The following is a 27,322-nucleotide window of genomic DNA, read 5'->3' on the forward strand; positions in this document are numbered from 1 at the left end:
TGAGGGATTCCAGGAAACTTCGCTCCCACCACAAGCTCTAGCACTTCAGGCATATTCATCTGTTCTGAGGCTTATTGGGGTCATTTGGCTTTCAGGAGTGTGTAAAACATCTCTCTCTTCCTCACGTCCCCCAGCACTTACAAGGAGAGAAGGTTCTGCTGATAATTCCACTATCCAAACTGATTTCTGCAGAGATGTTCTTCCAATCTCTCCTGAGTGTTTGGGTTGTTAACTTGCAGATTTGTTTTTAGTTTTTAAATATTAATACAAGGGATATGAAAATTGGCATTTGAATCTTTTGTTTGGATAGCATCATCTGGCTTATTAGTTTAGTCAAGATAATTGTAAACCCAGAAGGCCATGGGTATTATAGATCCTCTGTTATGTAAGCACAGTTATCAGAACATAAACTTCTCTAACAACATGTGAAAATATTACACAATAATGACACCAGACACAATCCATCCACAAGCAATTATCTTTATAATTATAGCACATAGCTCTTGGCTCTCCTACAAACCAGAGAACTGCCTGGACAAAAAGACAAGATACTTGTGGGAAAAGTACCAAGTTCAAAAGCCATGCTGAGTTTTTAAACCCTCAAGGGGGGGACTGAAAAACCCTTAATTTTGCATTTGTTCTTCATGAATGGGAAGGCAGGTGAGCAGCTCAGGATGGTGCCACATTAGTATCAATGCACACTTGAAATCACCCAGTGCTGGATGATACAGACACCTCCTATCAGGTCATAAGGCTCCTTCTTGCTCCTGGAGCAGTGGCACAAAGTCTGATGAGCTGCTTGAACAACAAGGTTCAGTTGTATGATCCACACTATGGCAGCACTTTAAGATTCAACAGTAACAAAGCTGAATCATTAGTACCAGGAGCTGTATTGGTTTTGTTAACACTCTCATGTTGGCCTCAATAACCTTAAAGGGTCCCAACTTAAAATTAACACTGATCAATAAAAGTTTGAGGGAAGAAGGGCAGAGGGGAGCATCAAAGCGATGTTCAACATACCTGGATTCACACTTTTGAAGACTGAAGGGGTCCACCTCCCCCATTACATTTTATGGTCTTGTCTCTGGTATTAGTTTGGTTTTCTAGTCTGCTTTAGATCTTTCAGGCAGAAGTTGAGGGGTGCTTCAAGCTCATAAAGTGTTGGTATGGGTTATGGTCTTGTGCCATATTAAATAATAAATAAGCAAGAAGCTTCAAATAATGTGCTACCAGTACCCTGGCCTTAATAATAGTTTCCACTCCATGGCTCCAAGTATGAATTTTCCACTTGAAACAGAAAATCTGTAAACGGAACTGTATTATTGTGCACTACGGTAGCTCTCTTCTGCGGTAGCGAGACCAATCAAACTCTGACAATAAACATGCTAAAAAAATTCTAAACATAAGGCTTACATTCTTTCCACACGTGTCATTGAACTTGAATTTATACAACTGCCATCCTCCTCCTCTTGGTCAGCATTCCCCATCAGGAATACTAGTTCAAGTTTTGAAAGGCTGTAGACAGACTTAGGTTAGCAAAGGATTCCCAGTGCAACCTTGCCAGTAATGTGAGGTAACGTTACCATAACCACTCACCAAATTTGATAATGCACTGCAATATTCCTCAAAGGGCTAATACAGGATGAACGTTTATGTGCCAAGGTCCAGGAATCTCTGACTGATACACCGATGTTCTTAAGTTTTCCAGGATACCTGCGTCTACCCATAACTTCTTATTTTTGGTGCAAAGCCACAAACAGGAGAACTCTGGGGTTGTGAGATCCTGGTTCCCTTGGAGACAATGTCAAAACTCACCCCAAACTCCCCCAGATCAGGGCATCACCCTCCTCCTGTCAGCACCTGGGCTTTCTAATCTCTTTGTCTCACAGAGCCCTCAGACACCTCCTCACCAGAAAGGCCATTTAACGCCATTTCACACTGCTTGAGACTTGCAGAACCATCGGTGTGCTTTAGGAGCAATACCAAACTTGCTTTTAAGGTCCACTCCGCATAATTAGGCCAACAGCGGGCAGAAGGGCTTATATCTTCACGACACGTACCCTTACGGGTGCTACATCCTCCTCACCCTCCAGCCCGGTCCTGCCCCAACCCCCTGGGATTCTGAGAGCGACGTGACGCACGTAGAGAATCCCCCCCGTCCTCTGCCCCACGCGTCCTCCCGGCCCGGAGGGAGCCCCTGCTACCGCCGCTCCTCCCCTCACAGCGGCTCCCGGGCCGTCCGGCAGCCGAACACCCCCCACCCCGGCCCAGTCCGGCAACGGGACGCCCCCCACCCCACCCAGGCCCGGCCCGGTCCAAGCCGGCCCGGCCCTCACCTCCGCGCCGCGGCGGGCCGCGCCGGTTGCTGGGAAACGGGGCAGCCCGGCTGGGCGGCACCACTCGCGGCGGGGGGGGAGGAGAAGGAAGGATTTTTTTATTTTTAATTTTTTTTTCCAAAACCACTCGTCTTGACACATAAATTGTGTCAATTTATAAGGCTCAAATAAAGGTTCTTTTCCGACGTGAGGCTGGGCAAAGCCAGCCGGGCGCGCGTTGTGTCTGTCAAGGTCCTGCACTGGCTTAAAACAGACTTTGAATGTTTTGTTACCATACTTTAAAAAAGAGACCATCTCCTTTACCACTACCTATAAATTCTCACTTTTCGGTATTAAAGAGCAGTCCCTTCAAACATCACCCTGAAACATTTTTCAGTGTATTGTTGTTACCACCAATAACTTTTTTTTTTTTTTTTTACCTGTCTGTGTACAGGGTGAAGGAAAAGGGTGAAGGAAAAGGGGTGAAGGAAAAGCACAATTTTCTTCTTTTTTTACTTTCTTCTGACGTACAATCTGGAGAGATTGACAAGACTGAGAAATACTGAATTAAACACAGCAGTTTTGCTGCCTTGGTTAGACACAACCTCTGCTGCTGAGGTCACCCTGGCATCCCTTGGCAGTGCTGTCCCAAACCTGTGAGCCCTCCAGGCTCACAGTAGAGTCAGTGGAGGAGCCAAAGAGAAAGATTTAACACCAAAGAGGTCTGCACTGACATCCTGCATTAGCTAACATCAAAAATACATTTGAGAGTACTGACTGCCCTGGCTCCTTCTCCCATGGATGCTTTATGCTTGCCTTGAGCATCAATGTGCATTTGGGAACCATGTTAACAGCCCTGCTGCTTTTTTCATGATGTCTCACGGACATTTAATATAGAAAGACAGAAATATTTCCAGAACTTTTTTTTTCCTTACATATTCGAAGAATAACATCCTTCTCTTTCTGCATTTCTAACTCAGAGGTAAAATGTGACTGAAAGCAGTATGACACTCAGTTTGAATGAAAAAAAAAAGGAAGATAAACTTCAGCTCCCAGAATGTAGTTCCCATACTTAGTAAAATGTAATTACTGTTGATTAGGAAAGAATGCCATCTACACCCTTGACGAGGCTGGGAAGAAATGCCCAGTGATGAGAGTATTCAAGCCGGGCTTAGGAGAAAATTCAGGACCAACTTCTACAACAGCTTCATGTGAAGTCCAGCAGATCACCACCCCACCACTTCACAGCACATTTTCTGTCAGACCTGGTCCTCACCTCACCCCTATATGTGCCCCAGTGTGCTGCGTCGCTCTCAAGGCGTGTAACCCCTCAGAGAGGTACCAAAACCACCTCCTGCCTGCCAAACCTCCTGTCTCAGCCTTCCTCTCCTGGGTGCACGCACCTTGTCCTCCTCATAGCTCTACACATGCTGCTACCTGCCTTTGGTGGAGCTTTGACCGTTCCAAACATCATGCAAGCCAGAGCTTTTCCAAACAATCCATTTGCCTCGGCTGAGTAAACAGTCACGACTAAGGCAGACAGTTTATTCTCCACCTGACAAGCTGAGGAGATGGTTAAAGTTATTTTCCCTTGCAGAATAGATCTACTGGAGAACCTTTGGAGGGGAATGAGGTGCCCGAATTGGCTGCTGGGGACAGTGTGCAGAATGCTATATTTTTTGTGTGGCAAACTTTGGCACTGAAAATGGACTTTCTAGCTCCAGCACTTAATCACAGCATCCCACACTGAACTTGCTTAGGTCCGTGGGTTTGCTGTTTTTTTTTCCTGTTTCCAAGAAAACGACTGTGGGAATATAGTGCAAGAAATAGCGTGTTCACATATTTCTCCTCCCACAGAAACACAATTCACATGTACATCTGTCTGTTTGCACAGTGATAGTCAAGTGTAAAACAGAATCCACCTCCGCTTCCACATCAGAAGAGCGGAATGCAAGGCACCTCTGGAAAAGTGCTCTGTAAGGTTTACTGAGAGGCAGTAAATCAGTGGAAAATGTAGGTGAAAAAAGAGTATTATCAGCCAACACATCTGCAAATTTCCTTGGGATGGCTAGTATAAATATTGTGAACTAAGATTTAAATACGTGATTTTCACCTCGGTTTTATGACTGTATTCCAAATATCAGTTGAAAAATGTGTGGCGTGATTGTCAAGTTGTAGTAGAGGCATTGCAAACAATTAAATTATTTAGCAAAGGAGCAAGAAAAATGACTTATTAGACTGAAGCATTAATGGAAATTTTAAGTAATAATAAATATTTAACATCAAAGTTGGTCAGCATGTGATAAGTAAGCAACCTACAATCAGAATAATACAAAGCAAAGTAATTTCTTTTTATTTATTCCTAGATTTATGATTGAAAGTTTTTCCAGACTGCATGAACAAATTCTCATGTTTAATTTCTGATTTAGATTACAGACTAGAAAGAAATTCCAGCTGTGACAAATTTAAAATGGATACGCTGAATAGGAATAAAGGTAGATGCACACAGCTGTGTGCAACACTACATTGTTTAATTAAACAAACACCTCATTTCAGGATATGTGAAGTCTTGTTAATAATTCTCTGCAGTCTGCAGCTGCTCTGGGGTTTCCCAGCCCACAGTGTTTGTCCTGCTGAGCTGACAATCTGCTGTGCTGCGAATCAAGCAATGGTTTGCACAGGTGAGAATTTTCCAGGTTTTCTTTTGCATTCAGCTTCTTCCAAATGCTCAGCCTGCGCAGGAATACAATGGGAGAGTCACAAAATATTAGGGTCTTCCTTCAGACCCTTGGTGTTTAAATGCAACATCGTTTCTCCAAAACTCCCAGGCAATCATCACCTATTTCAGAAAATGTTCCACATTCAGAAGTCCGTTCAGGAGCAAATCTCCCTCTATTACACAAACGCAAACAAGAATGGTGGCTTTCAGGGGAAGCTGTTACAATATGAATGGAATAATAAAATAGACCTTCAGACAAAGGAAGAGAGAGAATGACTTGGCATCCCACTGAGATGATGCAGCATTGCCAATGTGGTTTCTTCAGACTCCTGTAATGACATTGTCTGGTTGCCTCTCAGACCCACCTTTAACAATTTATTTAACTGCTCGACCAGTTTCAACCCAAACCTATGGGAAAGCAGGGCTCTTCAAGAAATGAAAGTTTCTACAAGTTTAGTCTGGATGGGGGCAAGGAAGACTGGAACATTTGCCTTTTGCAAGGGGAAGGATGTTGTGTGAGCATGGGAGCAGATGCAAACCAGGCAGCTGGGCAGGACAGAGGTAGCGTGCAGGCAGAGCAAATCCTGCCCTGTGCCTGAGTCCTGCTCTGGTGATGTGGATAGACATGAGGATGGTGTGTAGGGAAACAGAGAGCATTGCGATTCGACTGTCCTAAGGAGCACCTATAGAGATGAGCTGGAGTTACTGTGGTCAGAGTGGGCATGGGAAAAGGCAAGACTCACTAGGAAGGCTGGATTCCTCCATTGTGCAGCTTGACGAATGACTTGCTTAATCCAATGGCTGGATTTTCAGCACACAGGTAATGAGCCAGATGTTTTATGGCCATAGTCATTGACTTTACTGGTAAATCCGGAGCACACTCTCAGCAGATCAGAGGACAGAACCTGCATTTCAAGCAGACCCTCATCACATTTGACCTGCCTGGGGTGATGTGTGACAGTAAATTGGAAAAGATGGTAAAAGATGTTTCAGGACACTTTGCTTTGAGAAAGGGCACTAGTGCACAGTGCAAACTTTATTGAGGATGTATTCATTATTGTGCTACAAGTGCAGTAGGCAAATAAGGGCTGGGAACACCTGCCTTGGCAGCTGGGAGCCCACACACAGGGTGAGCACACAGCCCTTTACAATAGATTTGCCACAGAAAGAAAACCTGGAAAAGCAAAGAGTGCTTTGCTGCCAGGGAAAGGGATTGTTGGGGAACTGCCTACGGGAAACCCAGGATGGCTTAAATCAACATCCCGCCACGAGGTACCACAAGGATCCAACCATGACAGCTTCTTGCAACCTATAGCATTGGGACAAAATGCAGACTGGCTGTTTCTCTGGATGTTGGATGACAATGTGAAATTCAGTGAGCATTTAGGGTCCTCTTTGGAAGGGGTGGGAAGAGCAGATCCCCTGTTTGCCCTTTCTCTGGTTCCTACCCCAGACTGGGGCTGGTTGGAGGCACAGGCAGCCAGCTCTCCTGCCGCAGCCTCCGCCAGCCTCCTGATTTCTGGCTCTCGGGATGCGTGCTCACCGCGGGAGGCATGTGCAGAGCAGTGCAGGCAGCCTGCATCACATTCCTCCAACCCTCTTTCTCAGCAGGGCTCTTATTCCAGGGCTGTGTTTCCCCTTGATTGATTACCTCTGCCGTTGTGGGGCTGGCATCTTACACAGGAGTCCTGCTTGGTCCCTTATCACGGGAGCATGAGGAATGATCATTCCCCAGCGACACCCGTCGATAATAGTGAATAATAGCCGGGAAGGGAGGCAGATGATAGTAGGAACATGCTCAACAGAGGTGCTGCTATTCTTGGGACAGGAGGCTTCTGCAGAGGAGGAGGAGAACTTGGAGGGTGGATGAGGGGGTGTCCTGTCATTACTGATGCTCTTTAGGGCTCAGCAGCTGGAGAGAAACATTGGCTAAGGATGGTCAAAGCTGGGAAGGAAAAAAAATCAAGGAGGGAAAGGAATGAAGTGCAAGGAGCTGAGAGCCACGCTGGAGGGCACACAGACTGATGCACAAGTGATGAAGGAAACAGACTGTGATTGACTATGTGGACCATTTGGGTGACCATCTTCTGGATTTCAACTGTCCTGGTAGGTGCTCAGAGCTATTTATTCCCAATTGCATGGAATCACATGTTGCCGGAGTAAGTGCACCTCTGTTCCATGAAGTCGTGGTGTCTTTGTTTAAAAAGGTCTGTGTACAAGCTGGGATTTTTTAATTTTATTCTTGCATTTGTTGCTTCCTGCATTAATTGACAGTGGCCAGAAGGCTAGATGCTGGATGCCTCCATTTCCTCATCTATGTAAAGACAGCAGCGTGCCTCAGTTTCCCCATCTGTATAAAGACAGCGGTGTTACTAACCTGCTTTGGTAAACATAGCAAGTTCTGTGATGAAGGAGGAAGGACTTAATACCATTTGGAGCAGCTTTGCTAATTTACACCAGCAAGCAACACCTTAAGGGGGAATGCCCACTGCTAGCAATGCTTCCCTTGACACAGATTGAAGGAACGCAAAGCAATGTTTGACCCAAATAGTTTGTTTTCTTTCTTTTAGCTTTATCACTTTACGGGGAATTTCTGTGGCAGATTGTCACTGCTGAGCTCCGGGTGCTCACACCAGTTGGGAAGGACAGCTGAACCTGGGCTGTGATCTCCAGGTGCTGCTCAGTTCATTCAGATTTTAAAAGAATGTAAAATCAAGACTGAAATACATCCAGCCTGTGTGTGAGAAGTTGCAAAAGGATCAAACTCTCAGCAAATGCAAAAAATCACCGTTTCATTGCAACTAATGGGAAAACCAATCTATCTGTCCCAGCAGGGGATTTGGTTCAAACTCTGAGAAAACCTGAGCTCTGCCTAGATATTTTAATCACAGAGCGAATGTAATCTGCAAACTTTTTTGCCTTTTGATCATCTTCCACAGTAAAAATAGTAACTGTGGTGGTTTTCTTGTAATTTTGGTTTCTCATTCTCAGGTACTATTTAAAGGACTGTGAAAGGACTGTCATTGCTCAGGGTGGCACTGAGAGCATCTCCTTCTGATTGTTCTTTTTCTAATCCTTCGAAACACCTATTGTGATTTTGCCGGGCATCTTTTCTTCTCCTTTAAATCCTCTCATTCAACTAAACCAACTTACTTTCTAATTAAATGGCTGGGAATTCTTGGTTGCAAATATTATTTATATTTTTTAAATAGTGGTTGGATCCATTCATTTCAAAGGTTAAAAATTAGTTGGTTGTTGCTGCCATTATCACAAACTGCAGCTTGCTGCCCATTCAGGACATCTAGTTATCACAGTTATTTCTGTTTGGAATGGTTTTGGTATCTTATATTTTCTTTAAACTAAATGGGAGGATGTCTTGACCCCTCATCAAAATCTGACATCTGGGAGCTGTTTCAGGGAACTGTTTAGGAATAGATGAATAAAGTGCACTTAGAGGAGCTCATTTTCCTCATGGATTTCAAGGTGCGGGGACAGAGTGTTTGCTCCCAGTTGAGGTTGGAGAACACGAGCGAGACAGTGGGTATCAAAGCGAGGATATCTGGCCATGGCCCGGGAACTGGGATTTCGCATCACTCAGCAAACAGCCGTGCTGGCCCCACTCAGCCCAGTGTTGGCAAAGACCAACCAAAGAACAGTGTTTGTGGGAAAAAACCCATATTTAAACCAGCACCCGGAGGCTCTCTGCTTCCTCTGGGTTTAAAATCCTGTTACCCATATGTCTATTACTATGCAGTAATATAAATCTGATCAGAAGAATAGGGTGGACATCACTTGGCAGGATAATAGAGTAACTGTAAGGTGTTAACCTACACCATATTCCTGCTTAAGCAACACATTTTATGTAAGAAAAAATATGCTGTATCAGATCATTGGGGTGGGTGGTCTTCACAGTAGAATGTACTAAAAATGTGGCCATAAAGAAATAACGTAGGCTTTGAATCTCTTTCTAAAACAAAAGCTTTCTTAGGACCTACATTTCTCAAGAGAAAACCATTTCCACAGGATGTACAGCCTTTTTTAAGGTGAACAATTTTCCTGTTTCTGAGATTGTTACTAATGTGATTACTAGCATTTATTTTTACATATGTCCAGTATAATCTTGAATGATCGACAGGCAAACCAAATTGGTTCTGTTGACCACTTCAAATGCTCAGCACTGAGTTTTTAAATGCATTTTCAAGGCAACATTTGGACAGAGATACTACAGCAGAAGCATGTAGTAGGTCTTAACTGTCACATTTGTACTTGTGAACTATGAAAATACGCTAAATTGCTTTACTGTTGGTAATAAAGTAGATAATAATAGATAACGATAAATAATGCGTGTTTAAAATTTCTGTCAGTATTTAGAAATTATCAATTAAACTTTCAGCTAACAACTGAAACTCCTAAATGCAATTACATTTCTTTAGACATGTTACTCCAGTCAGAGATTTATATTTTTTTCAAAGATTAAATGGATTGTTTTTTTCAAATACTACATGGAGTAAAAATGCGTTTAAATCCTGGCATCAGAGGATAGTTTATTTCATCTGAATTCTTTGCATATTTGATTCCAGAAAATTCATTACATTATGCAACCAAATGGTTTTTAGTTTAGTTATTTCATGATGCTCAAAGACAATGGAGAAAGATGCTGAAGTTAAACACAACAGACCAATTAGATGAGGCATGATACACTGCTGAAAAGACGAAACTTTGTTCAGATATCCAATAGCCGGAAAACTTCCAGGCAAAATTAGTGGGAATATAGTTGCTTATGTCTGTTAGGCTAAAATTCAATTGTAGAAAGTTCTTATTACAAGGTTTTCGGTGATCATTCTTTCTCCTAAATCTAATCTAAAAGTGATCAGCAATGCCACAAGACTGATTAGGTTGAGTAGTAATTTGATACTTTCCCTTCATAAAGTATATTAAAAAATTTTATCGGATACTTTTCAAATAATACATCCTGATGACTTGCTTCTACAAATGTATGTGTGTCTACGTATGTGTGTGTGTGTGTATATATATATATATATGTATGTGTAAGTTTTGTTGTGGGAATTTATAAAGATTTTTGGGTTGATTAATGAGGGAGGAATTATCTGATTTTTTTCTAATGGGAAGCAACTTATATTCAGTATTGCTGTTGTCAAGAATAAAAACTGGCAAAACCAGTAAAAGTGCTTTTCTACTGCAAGACACAATAACTGGGACCTTGTCCTGCAAATAATTTTGCCATTATTTTTACTACATGCCATTTTAATGGTTGGTAGCTGGTTTGAACTTTCATTTTGGTCCAGCTACATATAACATAAACTGCACATTTAATTGTTACATCAGGATCAAGTTAAGACTAACATTTCCACATTGCTTTGGGAGAAGGGAAGAGGCAGAAAGGTGGGAAGGTAAGAAAATTACCTTAGGACAAATTACCATCAAGACTCTCTCAAAAATCTGTTTTCGGGTTGGCTCCTGCAGCGGTAGCAGTGAAACAGGCTTGGGTGGTCTGAAACCAGTGACATATTTGGATCATTTGTGACCTGGAAAATTACCTGCCAGGTCTATGGTTTAGCACTGCCAGGGGCAAGTAATTAATTCTCTGTTGCTCTAGGAGAGTCCAGCAGTGCTCTGGATGTTTCTGCAGTCTTTTGGAAGAGTATCCTGCTCATATACTTAATTTGGCAGAATAACATTCATTTTTCTCAATAACAGTAACATCAGCAAAAGGGAGAAGGCAGAAATTCAGTCTGTGCTTGCCTGCTGCTACTATAAAAAAGCAGACTTAATTAGGAAAATTGACTGTATTTCAAGGAAATATTGCCCACAGCCAGCTGTAAGGGTTGCATGGGGAACGTGAGCATGAGAAGAGTAAATCCTGTCGAGGGCATGTAAGATTTAAGAGGAAAAGTGATTCTGCTGCTTTTACAATTTGCAGGGCAGGGCTGTCCCACCCATCTGTGACCTCCTGAGTGTCCTGAAAAAAGAAGAAGAAAACTGTGCTGAGACTCTGTCCCTGGAGGCAAAGAACAGAACTCCTGAAAATGATCTGCTCCTGAGCTCAGGTAAATGCTGGGTGAACGTGCACAATAAAATCTGTTCTCCGATTATCTGGGTGGTTTCAAAATCAGATAACCCCACATTCCTTCCCGTAGGAGGCATGCACCTTGTATACATCTCTCATTTAGGAGCAGAGAAACAGGTAAGATCTGTTATAAGGCTCCAAGAGTGGGATTTTGATTTTGTGACAGCAACAGTCATAGGAGCCTTCTAACTCAGCTGCTGAACTGCCGTCCTCACAACTACAGAGCACATCAGCAGCAAAATCTTGGAAATTGCAGAGGATTTGGAATTCTCCTCTTATTGGACTAGGATGTTTTTATAAAGCCAGCCCAGTAAATGCAAATTTAATTAACTACATTTGCCTGAAAATCAATGAATACCAGCAGCCAACATTCAAATCACATGGCTTGAAGGTCCTCAGTGCATCCTCTTTGCTCTAACTTACTGTCACATAACAGAGTCCTTGCATTTCAGAAGGGATTTTTCATCATATAAAGGAGCTTTTTGCCTGTGAAGGTCTTGTGATACTGATTTCTCATCATGTAGACAGCTTTCCTTCCACCGCTGAGCAAGTGTGTTCATGTGCAGGAGTGTTGGAGCGATAAAGGACTCAGCAAAACAATTCGATTCAATGTGAATCACGCTAAAGCCATTTATTACAGAAACAAGCCTCCTTATATATGCAACTATATTCTAATCATGCGTCCATGCTCCAAGCATGGATTTGCTAAATGAGTATCATGGGCTGTCCATGTGCTGGAGTCTCACTGATGATACGTCCGACGATTCACGTCACGCCAGGACCCCGCTGATTGAGGAACGCCCCTCTTTCTCACAGCAGATTCTGTTCTCAGCTTCTCAAAGCGGCCTTGAGATTCCTTTGAGCCTGACTAATTCAGCAACAGATCTTTATCTATCAAAACCCCTCCACACAGGAGGTCTCAGACTGATAACTGCAAGCAATTATTGAAGCTTGCCTATGAATTGTTGTAATTTTGCCAGGTCTTTCTGTGCACTGAGTCTGATGTGGGGACTTTATGCCAGTGGTGTTGGCATGAAGTTCCCATAACCCAAACAATTCAGCACAGTTAGGCATAAATATCTCCCAAGGTGATGTTTCATTTATTGTTAAACTATTGCTTTGAAGTAAATGGCTACCAGGTCCTACAAACATTGACACAGGGAGGACACCAGAGTTGAAGTGCCCTGGCTGTGAAAAGCTCTGTATTTCCAGGCACTAGGACTGTTGTGCAGGAAGAAATCAATGCATTTCTAGAAAGGTAAATGTTTTTGTCAGGCTAATGGAGGGAGGCCTTATAAAGCATGAAGCATTTGAAGAGAACACTCACATTTCCTCCCCTCGGTTTTCAGCGAGCGTGCGCGGCGTGTGGCACATTTCACATCTGGTTTCCTTCATCTTTCCAGGGCCATTCAATATTTACCAGAAGACAGAGGGATAGCCAAGGGCCTGATGCAAAGTTCACAATGACCCAAGTTCCTCTTTGTCTGCACAGTAGAGACCAGTGAACCCAGGGACCAGAATGGGATGGCCCTGGAGCTTGCTGAAGCTGGTTTGAAGCAAGTAGGACCTGTTCTGTCCTATCCAGGTCTCAACAGGACTTGCTCTGTCTCATCCAGCTTGCTTTTCAGAGAACTGAACGTTTATGTTCCTGTAGCTGTCTTGGTCCTTGGGAGACATTGCATGGTGTTTGGTTGCTTGGAGATGTTTCAGAGTGTTTCATTGTCAGGAGAAGTTTCATGGTGTTTTGTCACTGGGAGATGGTCCCTGGTGTTCTGTTGTTGCCCTCCTCAGGCAGATGTGCTGGAATGTGGGATAACATGAGCTGCTGGCCTTCGTCCGCCGTGGGACAGACTGTCAATGCTCAGTGTCCTGAATTCTTCCAGATGCTCACTGGGAAAAAAGGTAACACTAAAAATGTGCTTTTCTTGCCCAGATTTTTTTTTTAAATTGTTATTTTATTTTTAAATGTGTATTTACAAAGATGCCACTGTCAGGTCTGAACTCGAAGTGAAATTATGTCCTTGCTTCTTTTAAAGACCAATGGTCACATAGCTGTTCCATTTCCAACATTAAGGTAAATATGGGAAAGCCTGGAATTAAAGTACCAAGAAGTTTTTAGTTTTTATTTTTCTTAGCCAGGTAGAGAAAAGTGCAGGAAGCAAATACTATCCTGAGAAGCACTTTTTTAGCATGGTTTATTGAAGGAAGGAGTTTTCTCCACTCAGGTTCTGTGTTTATATATTTATGTCCATCTTTCCCCTTCTAATAACTACTAGGAGTCAGTGACTGATCTCAGCTGAGCTTGACAGGGACAAAACTTCACACAGTGTTACCTTCATAAAAGTTTTGGCAAAACAGCCAGCCAGGTAGGGGGAAAAGAACCTTTTTTTTGGCTCCATCAAGAGGAAATCTGGACTGGAGGTTCATCCCTTGGCTGGTGACAGGCTCCACACAAGTGACACAAATTCATGGGAACTCAGCTTTCATGGCTCACCAAACAACTTGCTCACAAAGATATGAGCTCAAGCAACATTTGTTGTCATTTCGCTGGGATTTCTAAGATAGAAATTGAGTGAAATGTTATTCCCTGTATACTACAGTATCATGAGACATTAAGTAGGAGTTTCTGCCTGCTTTCTGTTCACTTATACTTTTCAGCAATGCCCAAGAAATGTGCCTACATTTCTCTTTAGTGAGTTAATGGTTCAAATCAGGAGAGGGCTTTGCATTTTTCGGTTGTAGGACATGGACTAGTGAGGTCCAGTACTTACAGAAAAGCAGACAGATTTATTTTATGGAGGGAGGAAAGGGAAACAAAGTGCTAGATTGTCTAGTAAAGATGAGATAAATCACAAGAGAAGGACTTAGTGCTCTTGGAATAAAACCAGACATGAGCTATTAGGATTAAAATAAATACCATGCTACTTTCTATATGCACAAATAGAAGCTGCCCAATGAATCCTATAATCTGGTTTAAAGACAGGATAAACTACACAAAGACACAGGTCACTGAAGAAATCATCAGTCTGGCTCACAAATCTTCAGCGTAGTGATTCCGGCCCTTAGATGCATTAAATGAATCCCTGCTGGTACAGCCACTAGAGGGAACTGCTCCCTGCCTCTGGCCTTTGCACCGGGGACGAAAACAGGAATTTGTACATCCAAAGGTCATAATACGTCTCAAACGTGCCTTGCATTATCTTGGAGATAGTCTAACAGCTGTAATCATAGTGACAGTGTTCAAAACAGAAACCCAAGACATGGTCTATGAGCATTTGCATCTTATTTTGGTCTCTGCATCTGGCATTTTGGGTAAAGTCAGCAATAGTTTATTCTCATTCTCATAGCCACATTCTTCTTGGATTTTATCCTGCGGTTGGCCCATGACTCACGAGTTTAATCACTGCTACAGTTGTTGACCTGTTTGAAGCAATTTTGCAGAAGAAAAACAAAGATCTGTTTGCTTGAAAAAAAGCAGAATTTTTCTCTCCTCACCACTTACAAAGCAGATGGGCAGCCACAAATGCCAAAGATCCATACATTAAGGGATGCAGATAGCCCTGAGCTCTGACCAAGCCCCTGTCGCTGTGCGTTGAGCTTTGTGCTGACATCTAGACTTGCATTTGCAGCCCAAACTGTCTGCCCCCTTCCTGCATAATGAAACAAAGAAAAAAAATAATCTGGAACCAAATAACATAACTGAAGTTCACATCCAGACTTGCACATTGTGTCTCAGGCAAGAAATGAGGACAGGTGTGATGACTGTGGGGATTCAGAGGCAGAGGAGAAGGCCACATTGGATGGTCCCAGTTCCACAGCCATCCCTTTAGCCAGTGTTCCCCCTTGCCTAGGTGACTCCGAAAGCCTCCAAAGCATCAGCAAACACCAAGCACCCATCATTAGACTGATCACAGAATCACAGAATCGACTGGGTTGGAAAAGACCTCAGAGATCATCGAGTCCAACCCTTGGTCCAACTCTAGTCCGTTTATTAGATCATGGCACTAAGTGCCATGTCCAATCTCAGTTTAAAAACCTCCAGGGATGGCGAGTCCACCACCTCCCTGGGCAGCCATTCCAATGCCTGACCACTCTCTCTGTAAAGAATTTCTTTCTAATATCCAGCCTAAATTTCCCCTGGCAGAGTTTAAGCCCATGCCCCCTTGTCCTATTGCTAACTGCATGGGAGAAGAGACCAATCCCCACCTGGCTATAACTTCCCTTCAGGTAGTTCTAGAGAGTGATGAGGTCACCTCTAAGCCTCCTCTTCTCCAGACTAAACAACCCCAGCTCCCTCAGCTTCTCCCCATAGGTCTTATGCTCAAGTCCCTTCACCAGTCTTGTTGCTCTTCTCTGGACTCGCTCCAGCACTTCAATGTCTTTCCTGAACTGAGGGGCCCAGAACTGAACACAATACTCCAGGTGTGGCCTCACCAATGCAGAGCACAGGGGAAGGATCACTTCCCTTGTCCTGCTGACCACCCTATTTTTGATACAGGACAGGATACCATTGGCCTTCTTGGCCACCCGGGCACACTGATGGCTCATGTTGAGCTTCCTGTCAATTAGTACCCCAAACCTGCTCCGAGCTGCAGTTTCCCCAGTGTGTGTCACCCATAAGCAAGTAGCATTGTTAAAATTGTGCTCATGTCCATCAATATCATATGCCCTCCACAATCTCCCATGCATTGCATATAATGCAATTGCACACGTGCACCAACACCGAACTTCACCTCTTGTCTGATCCGATTTGATATCTTCAGGTAAAAATTAGTTACAGGCATGTTTACAAGCACAACACTTGGTCTCAGTTAAGTACTTGTGTCTTAATAATTGAAACTGAAATACAGAATTTGTTACCACACCACTCCCTTGCCGGGTGCCAGGACAGGTTGGGGATAACAGTTTGGAAGAGTTGTTCATCTTCTGTCATTGCTGCACTGCAGCAGGGTATGGAAAACCTGGTTTAAAAAGCAAACCTGGCCCTTCCAAAGATGCTAAGCTGGAACAAGGTGTTCATAAACGCATCAGAATAAGAGTCTGATACTGACACACCCAGAGCTCTCCCTGCTTGGAGATCTCTGCATGTTTGCTGTGCTTTGCACTTTCACAGAGGTGAGTTCAAATCAAGCGCAGACATGATGTCAGGCCACCAGAGTCAGCCAGTCCCAGCAGGGTTCCAAAGAGCATAAACCAGTGCCAAGCACTGCTGCATAAGCATCTCCCTCCATTCCTTCAACACTGCAGGGATTTTTTGCAGACATGGAGTGCCCCAGAGTCTCCATAGCTAAGTGTGTGGGCAAAAGGAGACTTTTATGGTGTCTTCCAGCCAGGTTTCTACTATGAAGCACTGCTAATTTCAGGCCCTTTCCAAATCTTTGCTAGCTTTGCCATTACTACAGCAAAGCCAGGATTTCACTGCATGTTTCTAAGGTGTGGCTCCTACCTGACAGATTAATGTGATGAGGACAGTGGGCAGTGGTTTTACTTCCTTCTAAAAGTTTCTCCTCTCTTCAGCACATGACCTACATGCCTGGTGGGGTCATTTTCCTCCTGTGAGACTGTAAGGCGTGTAGGACAGGAATTCCCACTTCCACTTTAGTGCCAAACATGAATATGGATGTGTTCAAACCTGTCCTATTCAACCATGTGCAACTGGCTGGGGATTAATCTCTCCCAGCTTTAGGATTCTAAAAGTCAGAGGTCCCAGCAGAAGTGGGTCAGACAAGGTGCACTCTGCAGATGTCTTTCTGAAAATGAGATGAATTCTGCAAATGCCTCTTTTTTGCCACTGACTAGAGAGACAGCCATGAGGGACACAGCTGGACTCAAGCATTTAGCTTTCAGAAGTCCAAGTTAAGTGATGGGAATCCAATCCTAGCCTTTCATTTGCAAATAAACAAGGAAATCAATAACGTAAGATAATGCCCAGACCTAGCTGTGGGGACAAACCTTTTAATTTTCATTTAAATCTCACAAAAAATCTGTATCTAAAGTTTTATGTTCTCTTCAGACCATGACAAACCACAGTAAGGAGGTGGGAGCATTCGGGAAAGTATCAGGTTTGCATGGAGTATGAATCTGTGATTGAAAAAGTCATGTGTTTGCTGCTGATCCTGGAACACTGGCCAAGAAACACCAGATGTACCGAACAGCATTATTTATGTTGCAATTAATAAAAACACATCCATCACAGTCATCCCTTGATTCGGCAAACAATATTATGACCCACACAAGCACACTGGGCAAGTATCAACATCATTAGCTCAGCTGCATTTCACCTCCACCAATGCAGAGTGCGCTGCCTGGGGGAAAATATTCTCTTTGCTCTTGGAGCAACCCCTGCACATTGGTGACCGATTCCAGAAGACAAAAAAGATACACTTGGAAATGACCACACCTGTTTTTGTCTTTTTTTGTGTTGTTACCACACAGGTTTTGTCTACCGAAACTGTACAAGTGAGGGTTGGTCAGACCCGTATCCAAGACCTGATATTGCTTGTGGCTACAATGTCAATGACACAACAAATGAGGCAAGAGTAAGTCCAAGTGCCTGTGACCACAGATCTGCTGCTTTGGGGCCCTGGGGGAACATGTTAAGGAGAAACCGAATGATGTTGTGATTTAGCTCAGGTGGGGTTATTGTTACAGGTGGTTTTCAGTTTAAATGATTCCTACAGATGATCAGAATGGGTTCCTCAGGGTAAAACTTCAGTAGCTGATTGTACAAGAAAATGTGTTTGTTAAATAAGAGGGGACCCCTTTCTCTTGGTATGGGCTGATTGCTACCAGACAGTCAAAGGTAAAGACGTCAATCTATGTTCCCGTACAGCGTTCCTATTTCATGACTCTGAAGACCATGTACACCATCGGATACTGCACCTCTCTTGTGACGCTGATGATAGCCTTAGCAGTCCTGGTCTCTTTCAGGTGAGGAGAAGCATCTCTGGTTTGTATTTGGCTAGGGCTTCTGGTCATCTCAGCTAGCACAGATCCATCTGTTGGCTTTCAGGGCAAGTTAAAAATTGAAGAAATTCTGAAACCCTTCACAGAAATCAGTGATAAAAATAATCTCCGAGTCTTCACTCCCAGAAAATGTCAGGCCTGCTCCTCATATTGTGCTCTTCTGTCCTTTCCAAAATGCAGCTGGACATATTTTGCAGACAGGTGTTTGCACCACCTCCCCGCTGAGGTCTTCCCATGACTTCAGTGTCCCTTGGGCAGACTGTCTTTCCCACTGCTGTTCTTTTCCCCACTTGAGACTGTGGCTAAAACTTTACGTGCTGCTGTACTGGCTTCTGGGAAGGTGTTTCAGGTTGATAGCAGCAATCTGACAGCTTATTTTCACACATCCTTATAACCTGGAATTTGTACTTTGCTGCTTATTCAGTGAAATGAATTTCCCCTACAATAAGTGTCAAGGCGGCGCCTCTGGGTAGAAGGAACCCCAACTACTTTACAATCTCATCTTCAGGCTGCACAGCCTCCAGACCCAGATTATGCGGAAATTTAATGCTTAAAACATTGGCAGGCATCAGTGTACTCTGTGGCAAACCAAATAAATGCACCCAGGTGTGGGTGAACAGCTTGGGTTCATGTTACTCCAGAAAGGAGGGAGGGATGCTAGACCAAGCATCCTGGTGTGAAATTGCAGTTCTGCTGTCAAACTACCTGACTGGAGCAGATGTGACTTTAGCATTTTAAGGTCCTGTCTAGGATATCTCTCTTGGGAAATGTGTTCTTTTTCCTTTCATAGACAGAAAAACAATGTTCTTAATTTGTGAGCTTAGAATTAACAAGGATTGAAACCTGCTGTTGACAGCCACAGGCTACCTGCATTGGTTTGGGAATGTGACTTCATAGGATCCCTGTCTTTTTGTAACAGAAGACTTCGCTGCACAAGAAACTACATCCATATGCACCTCTTCACATCGTTCATTTTGCGAGCCTCATCCAACTTCATCAAGGACGCTGTTTTGTTTTCCTCTGAAGACACAAATTACTGCGGGGCATACACGGTAACCCTCTGCCTTCCAGCTTGCTCCGTGCCTCAGTTTCCCAGCAGGATCCCAGCAGTAGTTAGTGTGCAGGGATGGAAATCTCTGTCTCAACTTTCCATTCAGCATGAGAGGTTATAGGAGAGGAAAGGTATGCTTGGTCCCTTCTCCATCGCTCCATCCTGCGTGTTGGTTGTTCCCGGCTGAGATTCCTCTCTTTGGGGGGATTCTGCATGGGTGGTGGTGGCATGAAGACACAAAAGCAGCCCAGGCTGGAGCAGACACACAGAAACCCAAGTGCAATTCCTCGTGGCTATAGATGCCCTTATGAGTACAGGTCAGTTTGAAGTAGGCACCTGCATTGATTATCTTGATTGCATTGACTAGGTGACCACAGAAGACACCAGGAGCTCAGTACGTTGACCCAGAAATGCCTAAACATGGGTGTCTCAGGCTGTGAATACAGGATACAGTACCAGGGTGGAAATTTGTATGTGGATTTTAGATCTTGGTAGATGGGGCTGGCAGGAAAAGTATGAGAACACATTAAATATTGCTGAGTTATACTACAGTATGAGGCCTGATAGTAAGATACGGGTTTGCACCCAGAAAGCCTGGAAGGGGAACCTCCCAAATTTTGAATTAATTTTTTCCTTTTTATTGGCAGCAAAATATTTTTAAAACCGGGGGCAGGGGGAAACACTGGAGACAATGATCAATGCTGTAAACCAAAATATAAGAGTTAGGGAGTGGGGAAAAAAAAAAAAAGGTGCTTTGTTTTTTTGTTTGTCCTCCTCAGTTTTGCTGGATTTTTGTTGCTGAATAAGAACATTTTGAGCAAATCTTGTCTTTATCAACCCTTTTTCTTGGGAAAAAAAGGATAACAAATACATTCATGTGCTTCTTTAAGGTGATATCAGTGCTGCTGATACTAATAAAGTAGTAACAGTGAAACTCCTCTCAGACAGTAACCCAAACCCATGCATCCATCCATTTGGTTCTTGCTACTGAGGCAGTTGATAAATGCATTTATGAGTGTCAGTCCTGCTTTCTTGTCATGTGAACGCCTGTCTCAAGGTCATGCATTTAGTCCCCTAATTGCTATAAAATCTCCGTTTGCCAAGATTTATTTACAACTGCTTCTCTGTTAGAAGGTAGATATGAACCCAGGCAGAAGCTAATTATCCTCTCTTTCCTCAGGCAGGGTGTAAGCTCACCATGGTCTTCTTCCAGTATTGCATCATGTCTAACTACAGCTGGCTCCTTGTGGAGGGACTGTATCTCCACACTCTCCTGGTTATTTCTTTCTTCTCGGAAAGGAAATTCTTCTGGTGGTTCACCGCCCTGGGATGGGGTACTGGTTCTCCTTTCAGTAAGAATAACTGTGGGTTTGTTTTTCCTTTGGGGTGGATTTGTGGAGCAGTAATTACCTTTTCCAATCACAGGTGCCCCAGCTGTGTTTGTGGCCGCATGGGCGACTGCTAGGCAACTCCATGAAAATATTGGGTAAGTTGTGTGAAGGAGAGAAGGTGGCACACCAGGGGGAGCACAAAGCCCCTGCACCGGCTGCTCCATGGGGTCCTGCACATTTGTACCTACTTGCAGCCAAGCAAACCTACCACCACACCACTGTTGTGTGGTTGGGAGTAGAGGTCCAGCTAAACAACCTGAGAAAGAACCTCGAATTTCATTTGAGCATTATCTGGAGCACTGTGTCCAGTTTTGGGCTCCCCAGTTTAAGAAGGACAAGGAATTACTGGAGGGAGTCCACCAGGGAGCTACAAGATTAGGGGTCTGGAACATCTTTCTCATGAGGAGAGACTGAGAGAGCTGGGTCTGTTCAGCCTGAAGAAGAGAAGCTGAGAGGGGATCTCATCAATGTTTATAAATATCTCAAGGGTGGGTGTCAAGAGGATGGACCAGGCTCCTTTCAGTGGTGCCCAGCAATAGGATGAGGGGCAATGGGCACAGACTGAAGCACAGGAGGTTCCATCTGAATATGAGGAGAAACTTCTTTACTTTGGGGGTGCCAGAGCCCTGTAACAGGCTGCCCAGAGAGGCTGTGGAGTCTCCTTCTCTGGAGACATTCAAAACCCACCTGGACACGTTCCTGTATGATTTGCTCTAGCAAACCTGCTTTAGCAGGTGGTTAGGACTGGATGATCTCCAAAGGTCCCTTCTGACCGCAACCATTCTGTGATTCTGTAATTTTCAAGGATAGGAAGTAACCTTCAGGTATCGATTCAGCCTGCAATGTTTTCAGCATCTGTATCTGACTTTCTGATGGGTAGAACTTTCCTCCTTTCTCTTCTCCCTTCCAAAATTTTGAGCAGTGGTTGTACTTTAAGGCAGGACATATTTTCGTCCTGTGCAGGTAAACTGTTTTCTGTCAGAAATGTTGTACAGCTAAGTGAGAACAGGAAATTAATTTTGTAGAAGGGAACATGGGCGTATCTGAAGTGTAAAACAGACTAAACCCCTTTGAAAAGACACCAGTGTTTTGATAACTGACTGCAGCTTCTCTTCTATTTTTACAGGTGTTGGGACATTAACACTAATGCCAATACCTGGTGGATCATTAGGGGCCCTGTAGTTTTGTCTATTTTTGTAAGTTTTTTTCTGGGACATGCAAATTCAGACTGTATTTTCAAATCTTGTGAAGTCAGAGATCATCTAGTCAATGTGCTTTAGAACTGTGTTAATGAACTGATCTTAGACATGTGCCTGAACTGGTGTAACACATGAATTACTGCTTAAGCAACTTCTGCTCAGCAGGATTTAGTCAGTAACTAAATGCCCTGAAGAAAAGTTCACAAGGAAAGATATAAGGTCCTCCCCAGAAGCAAGAGCCTGAAGAAGATCAGGTTTCCACATCCTGTTGATTTCATATGAACTTGGCTGGCTTGTGGAAGCTTGTTTTGGACTGTTTCAAGGAAGTCTCTGGAGGAGAAACGCAGTGGCCGTACATTTCAGTACAATCGTCTTTGTGTCTCCTGGTCAATGCCCCTCTCAGCAAAGCCAAAACCAACTTGCCTTACATGACCATTAGCTTTTGTTTTCAGCAATGAAAGCAGCTCACAGGCTACACACATCATATATTAGTGGGCTGGAATTATATATACTATTATGGCATTGCTCACTGCACAGGCACTGAAACTCAGTGTGAACCTGCCCAGTCCAGTAGCGATGTCATGAATGGTTTGGTACAAATAGTACTCAGCACCTATGGTTTGAGCATTTGCTGGTGCTCACCTTCAGAGCCTTAGGTACCACGGGGATGGAGCTGCTTCTTGGAGATAAATGTTCTGGCCAACTGTGATGCTCTGGGGCAGAGCACACTGCAATGACCAGTCTGAAGCCCTAGTACAGAAACACTCAAGCTGCTAGTTAGTCTCAAGTAACCTGCTGACACTCCAAGTGAGAACTCAAGAATTGGTTAAGAGTTTTGTGTTGCCAGTAGGAGCCAAACACAAACTGCAACTGCTCTCTTGGACACTCAAGCAGCAGAGGTGGTCAGTTAAAGTTCTGCTCCCATTTAGCACTGAGCAATCCTTCACCCCCACGAGACAAGCAGAAGACCACACAAGAGATTCAGGATTAATTTAACAGGGCCATAGCGTTTATTTTTCTCGATGAAATAACTCTTATGCTCCAGGAGCCACTCAGCAATATTTAAATGACAACAAGGCCCAGGCATTCTGCAAGGCAAAAAGCACAATCTTAATTTATCTAAATCCTGGGTTTCCTCAAAACCCTGATCACATCTAGCTTAGCCGCTTAAGGCAGGAGCCGCCTGTATGACTCTGCCTCTTTACCTAAGAGGCTTTTCTCAAGACCATAGTCACAGACAAACAAACAACCTGTCCTTCAGAATTCAGATCTAATCTCTATTCCTCACAGCACACAGTCCTCAGCAGTTCAAAGGGCAGAGAATCAACACCCATACACTCCTTTGTGCTCCTGGGCTGACATACATTGCCCTGCTGCCCAAGGACTGTCCCTCCCAGCAGGAATCCCACCATCCCCCTTCCCCAGTAGTTTTTCATCAGCAAACGTCCTGCTCAGCCTATACTGCTTATGCCTGGCCTGCTGGGTTAAAAACCCCAGAATCTGCAGACCTGGACCTCCTTTTTGCCACATCACCCCCAAAATATTTCAGTCTTTCCTGTATGTTCCACACCCCTCGCTATTCCCAGCTCTGCTCCTTTCCTCACCTTCCACCAGCTCCTCAAACTTCCAGCCCTCTCCAGACACCCTCAGCAGCCCAGACCGCACAGCCACAGTTGCTCCCTCTGCATCCAATAATTTTGGGAATGGAGGGACATCCCAGGTCTGTCCCATCTAGCAGACCTGTTTCTCTTACGGAAACCACCCACCACTCAGGACCCTGCTGTGGCACCCACAGACACGTCCAAGCCACCACGAAGAGGATGCATTGCTGTGATGGTGTTTCCAGGCACAGGGAGGGGTTGAGGGCCTGCCATGGTGCAGGGTGTCACAAAAGGGGTTTGGGTACAGGTCAGGGGGCAGGAGGGGTGCAGGGCAACGTTGGAGCCCTGAAACAAAAGGCAGATAAAGCCCAGGTTGGTCTCTGATGCTATGGCTGTGAGGTGCTGGGGCTGGCTCTGCTTCCCCTGACTGCTGCTCTTTGCCTGAGGGTCAAATGAGCAGAAGCAGCTATTGTTTCACCTTTGTCCTAGCTGAGCAGCAGATCAGCATTTTTATCTGATATTCACACTTGGAGAGGGGGAAAATGCAAAAGTAAGAACTTCAGAGTTTCTCCTATCACCACTTTAAACTACTTTGCCTCCATCTTCCCAAACCACAATGTGTCTTTGGCAGGGATCAAATGACATTTGCAGTCCCAGTTAACAAGCCATAGCTCTGGTGTTGCCCCTTCGCTGGCACGCAAAGTGGGGCCAGACTGGGCAGAGTTTGTGAGAAGGACACTGCCTGAAGGGATCCTACTGATGTGCCTGGTCTTGCTGCAATTTGGTAATTTGCCCGGACAACAAGCCACGATCATCCCCATAACTAAAGCTGCAGCAAACCAGCAGGGAAAACAGCCAGCACCAGAGCCCAGGGTGGTGGGACAGGCTGGAGAGACAGGGACCGGGATGGGGACAGGGACACAGGCAGGCCAGCCCCAGCCCCTCTGTTCTTCCTGCTCAGCTCAAACACCCCAAACTGGCTCTGCTGGTACGTGGCAGTTACATAAGTGGTTACTGGGCATTTGTTTTTCGTGTTTGGCTGTTTTCACATCTTTTTTTCTTTTTTTTTTTTTTTCCCCTTCAGATTAATTTCATTCTTTTTGTCAACATTTTAAGAATCTTGATGAAGAAGCTCAGCTCTCCTGAAGGACGGAGCAGTGACTTCAACCAATACAAGTATGCCCCTTACATTGCAACTTTATGCCTCGTGAGCCCACCCGAGATCCCCTTGCTCCTTCTACACTGTCTTTTCCTGCTGATTTCATTCTCAGGAGACTTGCGAAGTCAACACTCCTCCTCATCCCTCTCTTTGGGGTCCACTACATCATCTTTGCTTTTTTCCCCGAAGACACAAGCAGCGGCACAATGGAAATTCAGCTTTTTTTTGAATTGGCTCTTGGATCATTCCAGGTAATATTTGACAAGCTATTATTTCTTTACAGTAAGAAAAAGAGGTATAACATTTAACTCTGCAATGGAACAGAGTCCCAATGGCAAAACCAAGTGCTCTGATTTCCCTTGAGGTGTTCATCCCCATTCAAAATCTGCAAATGGAATTCTAAATCTGTGACCATGGTTCTTTTATCTTTTAGGGCTTCGTCGTGGCTGTGCTTTATTGTTTTCTTAATGGTGAGGTGAGTTTCATATATATAACATTCTTTTTTATTGCTCAAGCATGCCTCATTAACAAGGAGGATAAGTTCTCCAATGAGTTACATGTTTTATCTCAGGGTTTTCTTCCCAGCTACCTAACGTCACTTGTGAAATACATCCTAGACCTGGCAAACCCATGTAATTGTATGCTGGATGCAAACTTCACTATTGCGGCCCTTTCGTAAATCAGATAACATCATTACTGTCTGGGAACGGAGGGTGAGAGTACCATCCCGCACACACACTCACAATCACCTGGTTCTGATGTATGGTACTATTATCTGTCATCCCACGGCTGTTTTCTTTGCTTAATCCTTGGGAGGAATTTATCAAAAGCTGTATCCAGTCCAGCTTTATTAGGAACTCTCATAAGGTAAAGCTTTTGGAAGTGGGACCACTTCCTTTTAGTTGTATTATGACTCTCAGGCTTCTGGGCTAGAACTTGCAATCTGAAATGCTCCTTCTGCTAGAGCTGGGGGTAAAACGTTGTCCAAACATGGGAGATCCTGAAGTTATTGGAAGGAAGCAAAAATACTTTAGTCCTTAGAGTTGGAAGAAAAAGTCACTTTGAAGTGGAGGAGGTGTTTGAAGTACTTTGACTGATCTTTTAACAGAGTTCAGAAAAAGCTGTTTTGAAAAGAAAATCTGCATTTTTTTACCTTAGACTGCCAAAATGTCCCAGTTTTACAACTGAAATAAAGATCTTGGAAAAATCTAAAGCAAACGCTTAGACCAGCTCTCTGTGAACAGTTTCACCTGCAATTAAACAGAAAAACAGGTTAACAAAAAAATTGTGTGGCTGCAACAACAGTATCACAAGAAGTGACAAGAATAAGGCCCTAGCCTAACCCCTTAAACTGGGGGTTAAATAAATAAATCCAAACCTTGGCAAAGGTAACCCACTCTCCTTTTCCCGTTATACTGCTCTCCCCAATGCTGGGCTCCAAGATAAACTAGCTGAACTAAGTATTTTGTGACCTTTCTACCTAGGTTCAGCTGGAAGTTCAGAGAAAATGGAAGCAGTGGCATTTAAGCAAACAACTGCGTCAGCATCTTAGAACCTCAGCGATTAATGGGGGAAGCGGCTTCACTCAAGAGATGCAGATGGTGAGGTCCAGCCCAGCAGACCGCAGGAGAGGAACCCTCCAAAGATCAAGCGCGCTTTAACGCCGTATGCCTAGAGGATACCTCCATGCCCAGATACACATGGTTAAGTCCCATGGACCGTGCTGGGAGTCTTGTGTATCCAAAAGCCGGACTTGGCTGTAGGTCAATGTTTCTTGAAGCACATCTGTTCATTTATATCCTGTGTAGCACCTGAGTTGTTTTGCAAGGCAAAATGGGCCAAAATGTTCTCTTCCTTGGGTTTCTGGCCACAGTCATTTGTGTTTCTTTCCACGCCAGTATTTTTCAGCTGCTATTTCTGCTTTAAATGTGACCTTTCATTTTCCGTGTGGCTCTCCAACATGTTCCAGGCTAAGCCCAGCTAGTGAGTATTAGATGTTCTCTGTTTCTTCTGCTGTTGATGATGGGAGGACATCAAATTTCATACAATGAAGGTTACATGCCATACTTTAACATAGCCCATGGGTTTGAAATGAAAGATTAATCCATCCTTAAAATTTACCAAGACTCAAAGTCTTTCTGTTGTGGTGATGGATGGTGGACACTAAGAACATAAAGCACAGCTGAGCTCCTGTGTCTTCTCTAACTCTATATCCATTGCTCACATATGCTCCAGTGGCAGGTTCAGACAGTTTTCTTCCTTTGTGTCTTCTAACAGTGGAGATCTCAGAAATAGTAGTGGCCCAATTTGGATCTTTGTATCTTTTTGAAATTGTAAAAGAGCTACTACAGCATATTCCAAGGGTGGCCAAGAAAACTTCATTAAGATGGGTCTTCCCTATTGGGTCTGAACCTGAGACTTGTCCAGCTAGTCTTTGAATGGAAGCAATGAAATCCCTTGAGAGATTTAAATCTCAATTAAACTGGACAGTACAAGGTATCTTGTGTAAAAAACCCACCATAGTGTCTGCCAAAAATCTCTTCAGAGTCTACAAGGACTTAGCGTGCTGAAATCCGCAAAGCTGCGCACTGTAATACACTGTCACAAGGTATCTGAGCTTCTGTTAACAGCTTTCTGTTCTTAAACATAAAATTGTTAAGAAAATTTCCCTAGTTTGAGTAGGAAAGGGATAAAGGAATTCATCCAACAAATGCAACCAGGACTCCTCCTTGATTTTGTATCCGCATTTCCCCACTTGGGGTAGTTCTTGCATTTCTTTTTCAAGGGCAAAGATAACTGACAGATAACTGAAAGAAAGCAAGTGGTATTTATC

The 27,322-nt window shown here is 43.9% G+C and overlaps 2 protein-coding genes across 4 annotated transcripts in view; one reads left to right on the forward strand and one right to left on the reverse strand.

Annotated features, from left to right (window-relative positions):
* Positions 1-27,322, reverse strand: part of CFAP221 (cilia and flagella associated protein 221) — a 53,118-nt gene that overhangs the window by 22,677 nt on the left and 3,119 nt on the right. For 2 of the 3 annotated variants that reach the window (XM_082055477.1, XM_082055475.1), the window contains exon 2: positions 25,643-25,739. The exons of the other annotated variant lie outside the window; for it this stretch is intronic. The gene's annotated coding sequence lies outside the window, so the exon portion shown is untranslated. The remainder of the gene's footprint in view (positions 1-25,642; positions 25,740-27,322) is intronic. 3 annotated transcript variants of the gene reach the window in all.
* Positions 6,926-26,150, forward strand: SCTR (secretin receptor; the record flags this gene model as incomplete). The annotated part of the gene is given in 17 exon segments (XM_082055478.1): positions 6,926-6,964; positions 6,968-6,988; positions 6,991-7,056; positions 7,060-7,086; positions 7,090-7,140; positions 10,976-11,102; positions 12,914-13,024; positions 17,558-17,661; positions 17,955-18,052; positions 19,008-19,140; positions 20,320-20,473; positions 20,565-20,625; positions 21,657-21,726; positions 24,415-24,506; positions 24,602-24,740; positions 24,923-24,964; positions 25,974-26,150. Coding segments are annotated over 17 exon segments (1,512 nt in total).

The sequence above is a fragment of the Streptopelia decaocto genome, assembly GCF_964273445.1.
Source record: "Streptopelia decaocto genome assembly, chromosome: 6".
In the NCBI taxonomy this organism is placed as follows: Eukaryota; Metazoa; Chordata; class Aves; order Columbiformes; family Columbidae; genus Streptopelia; species Streptopelia decaocto.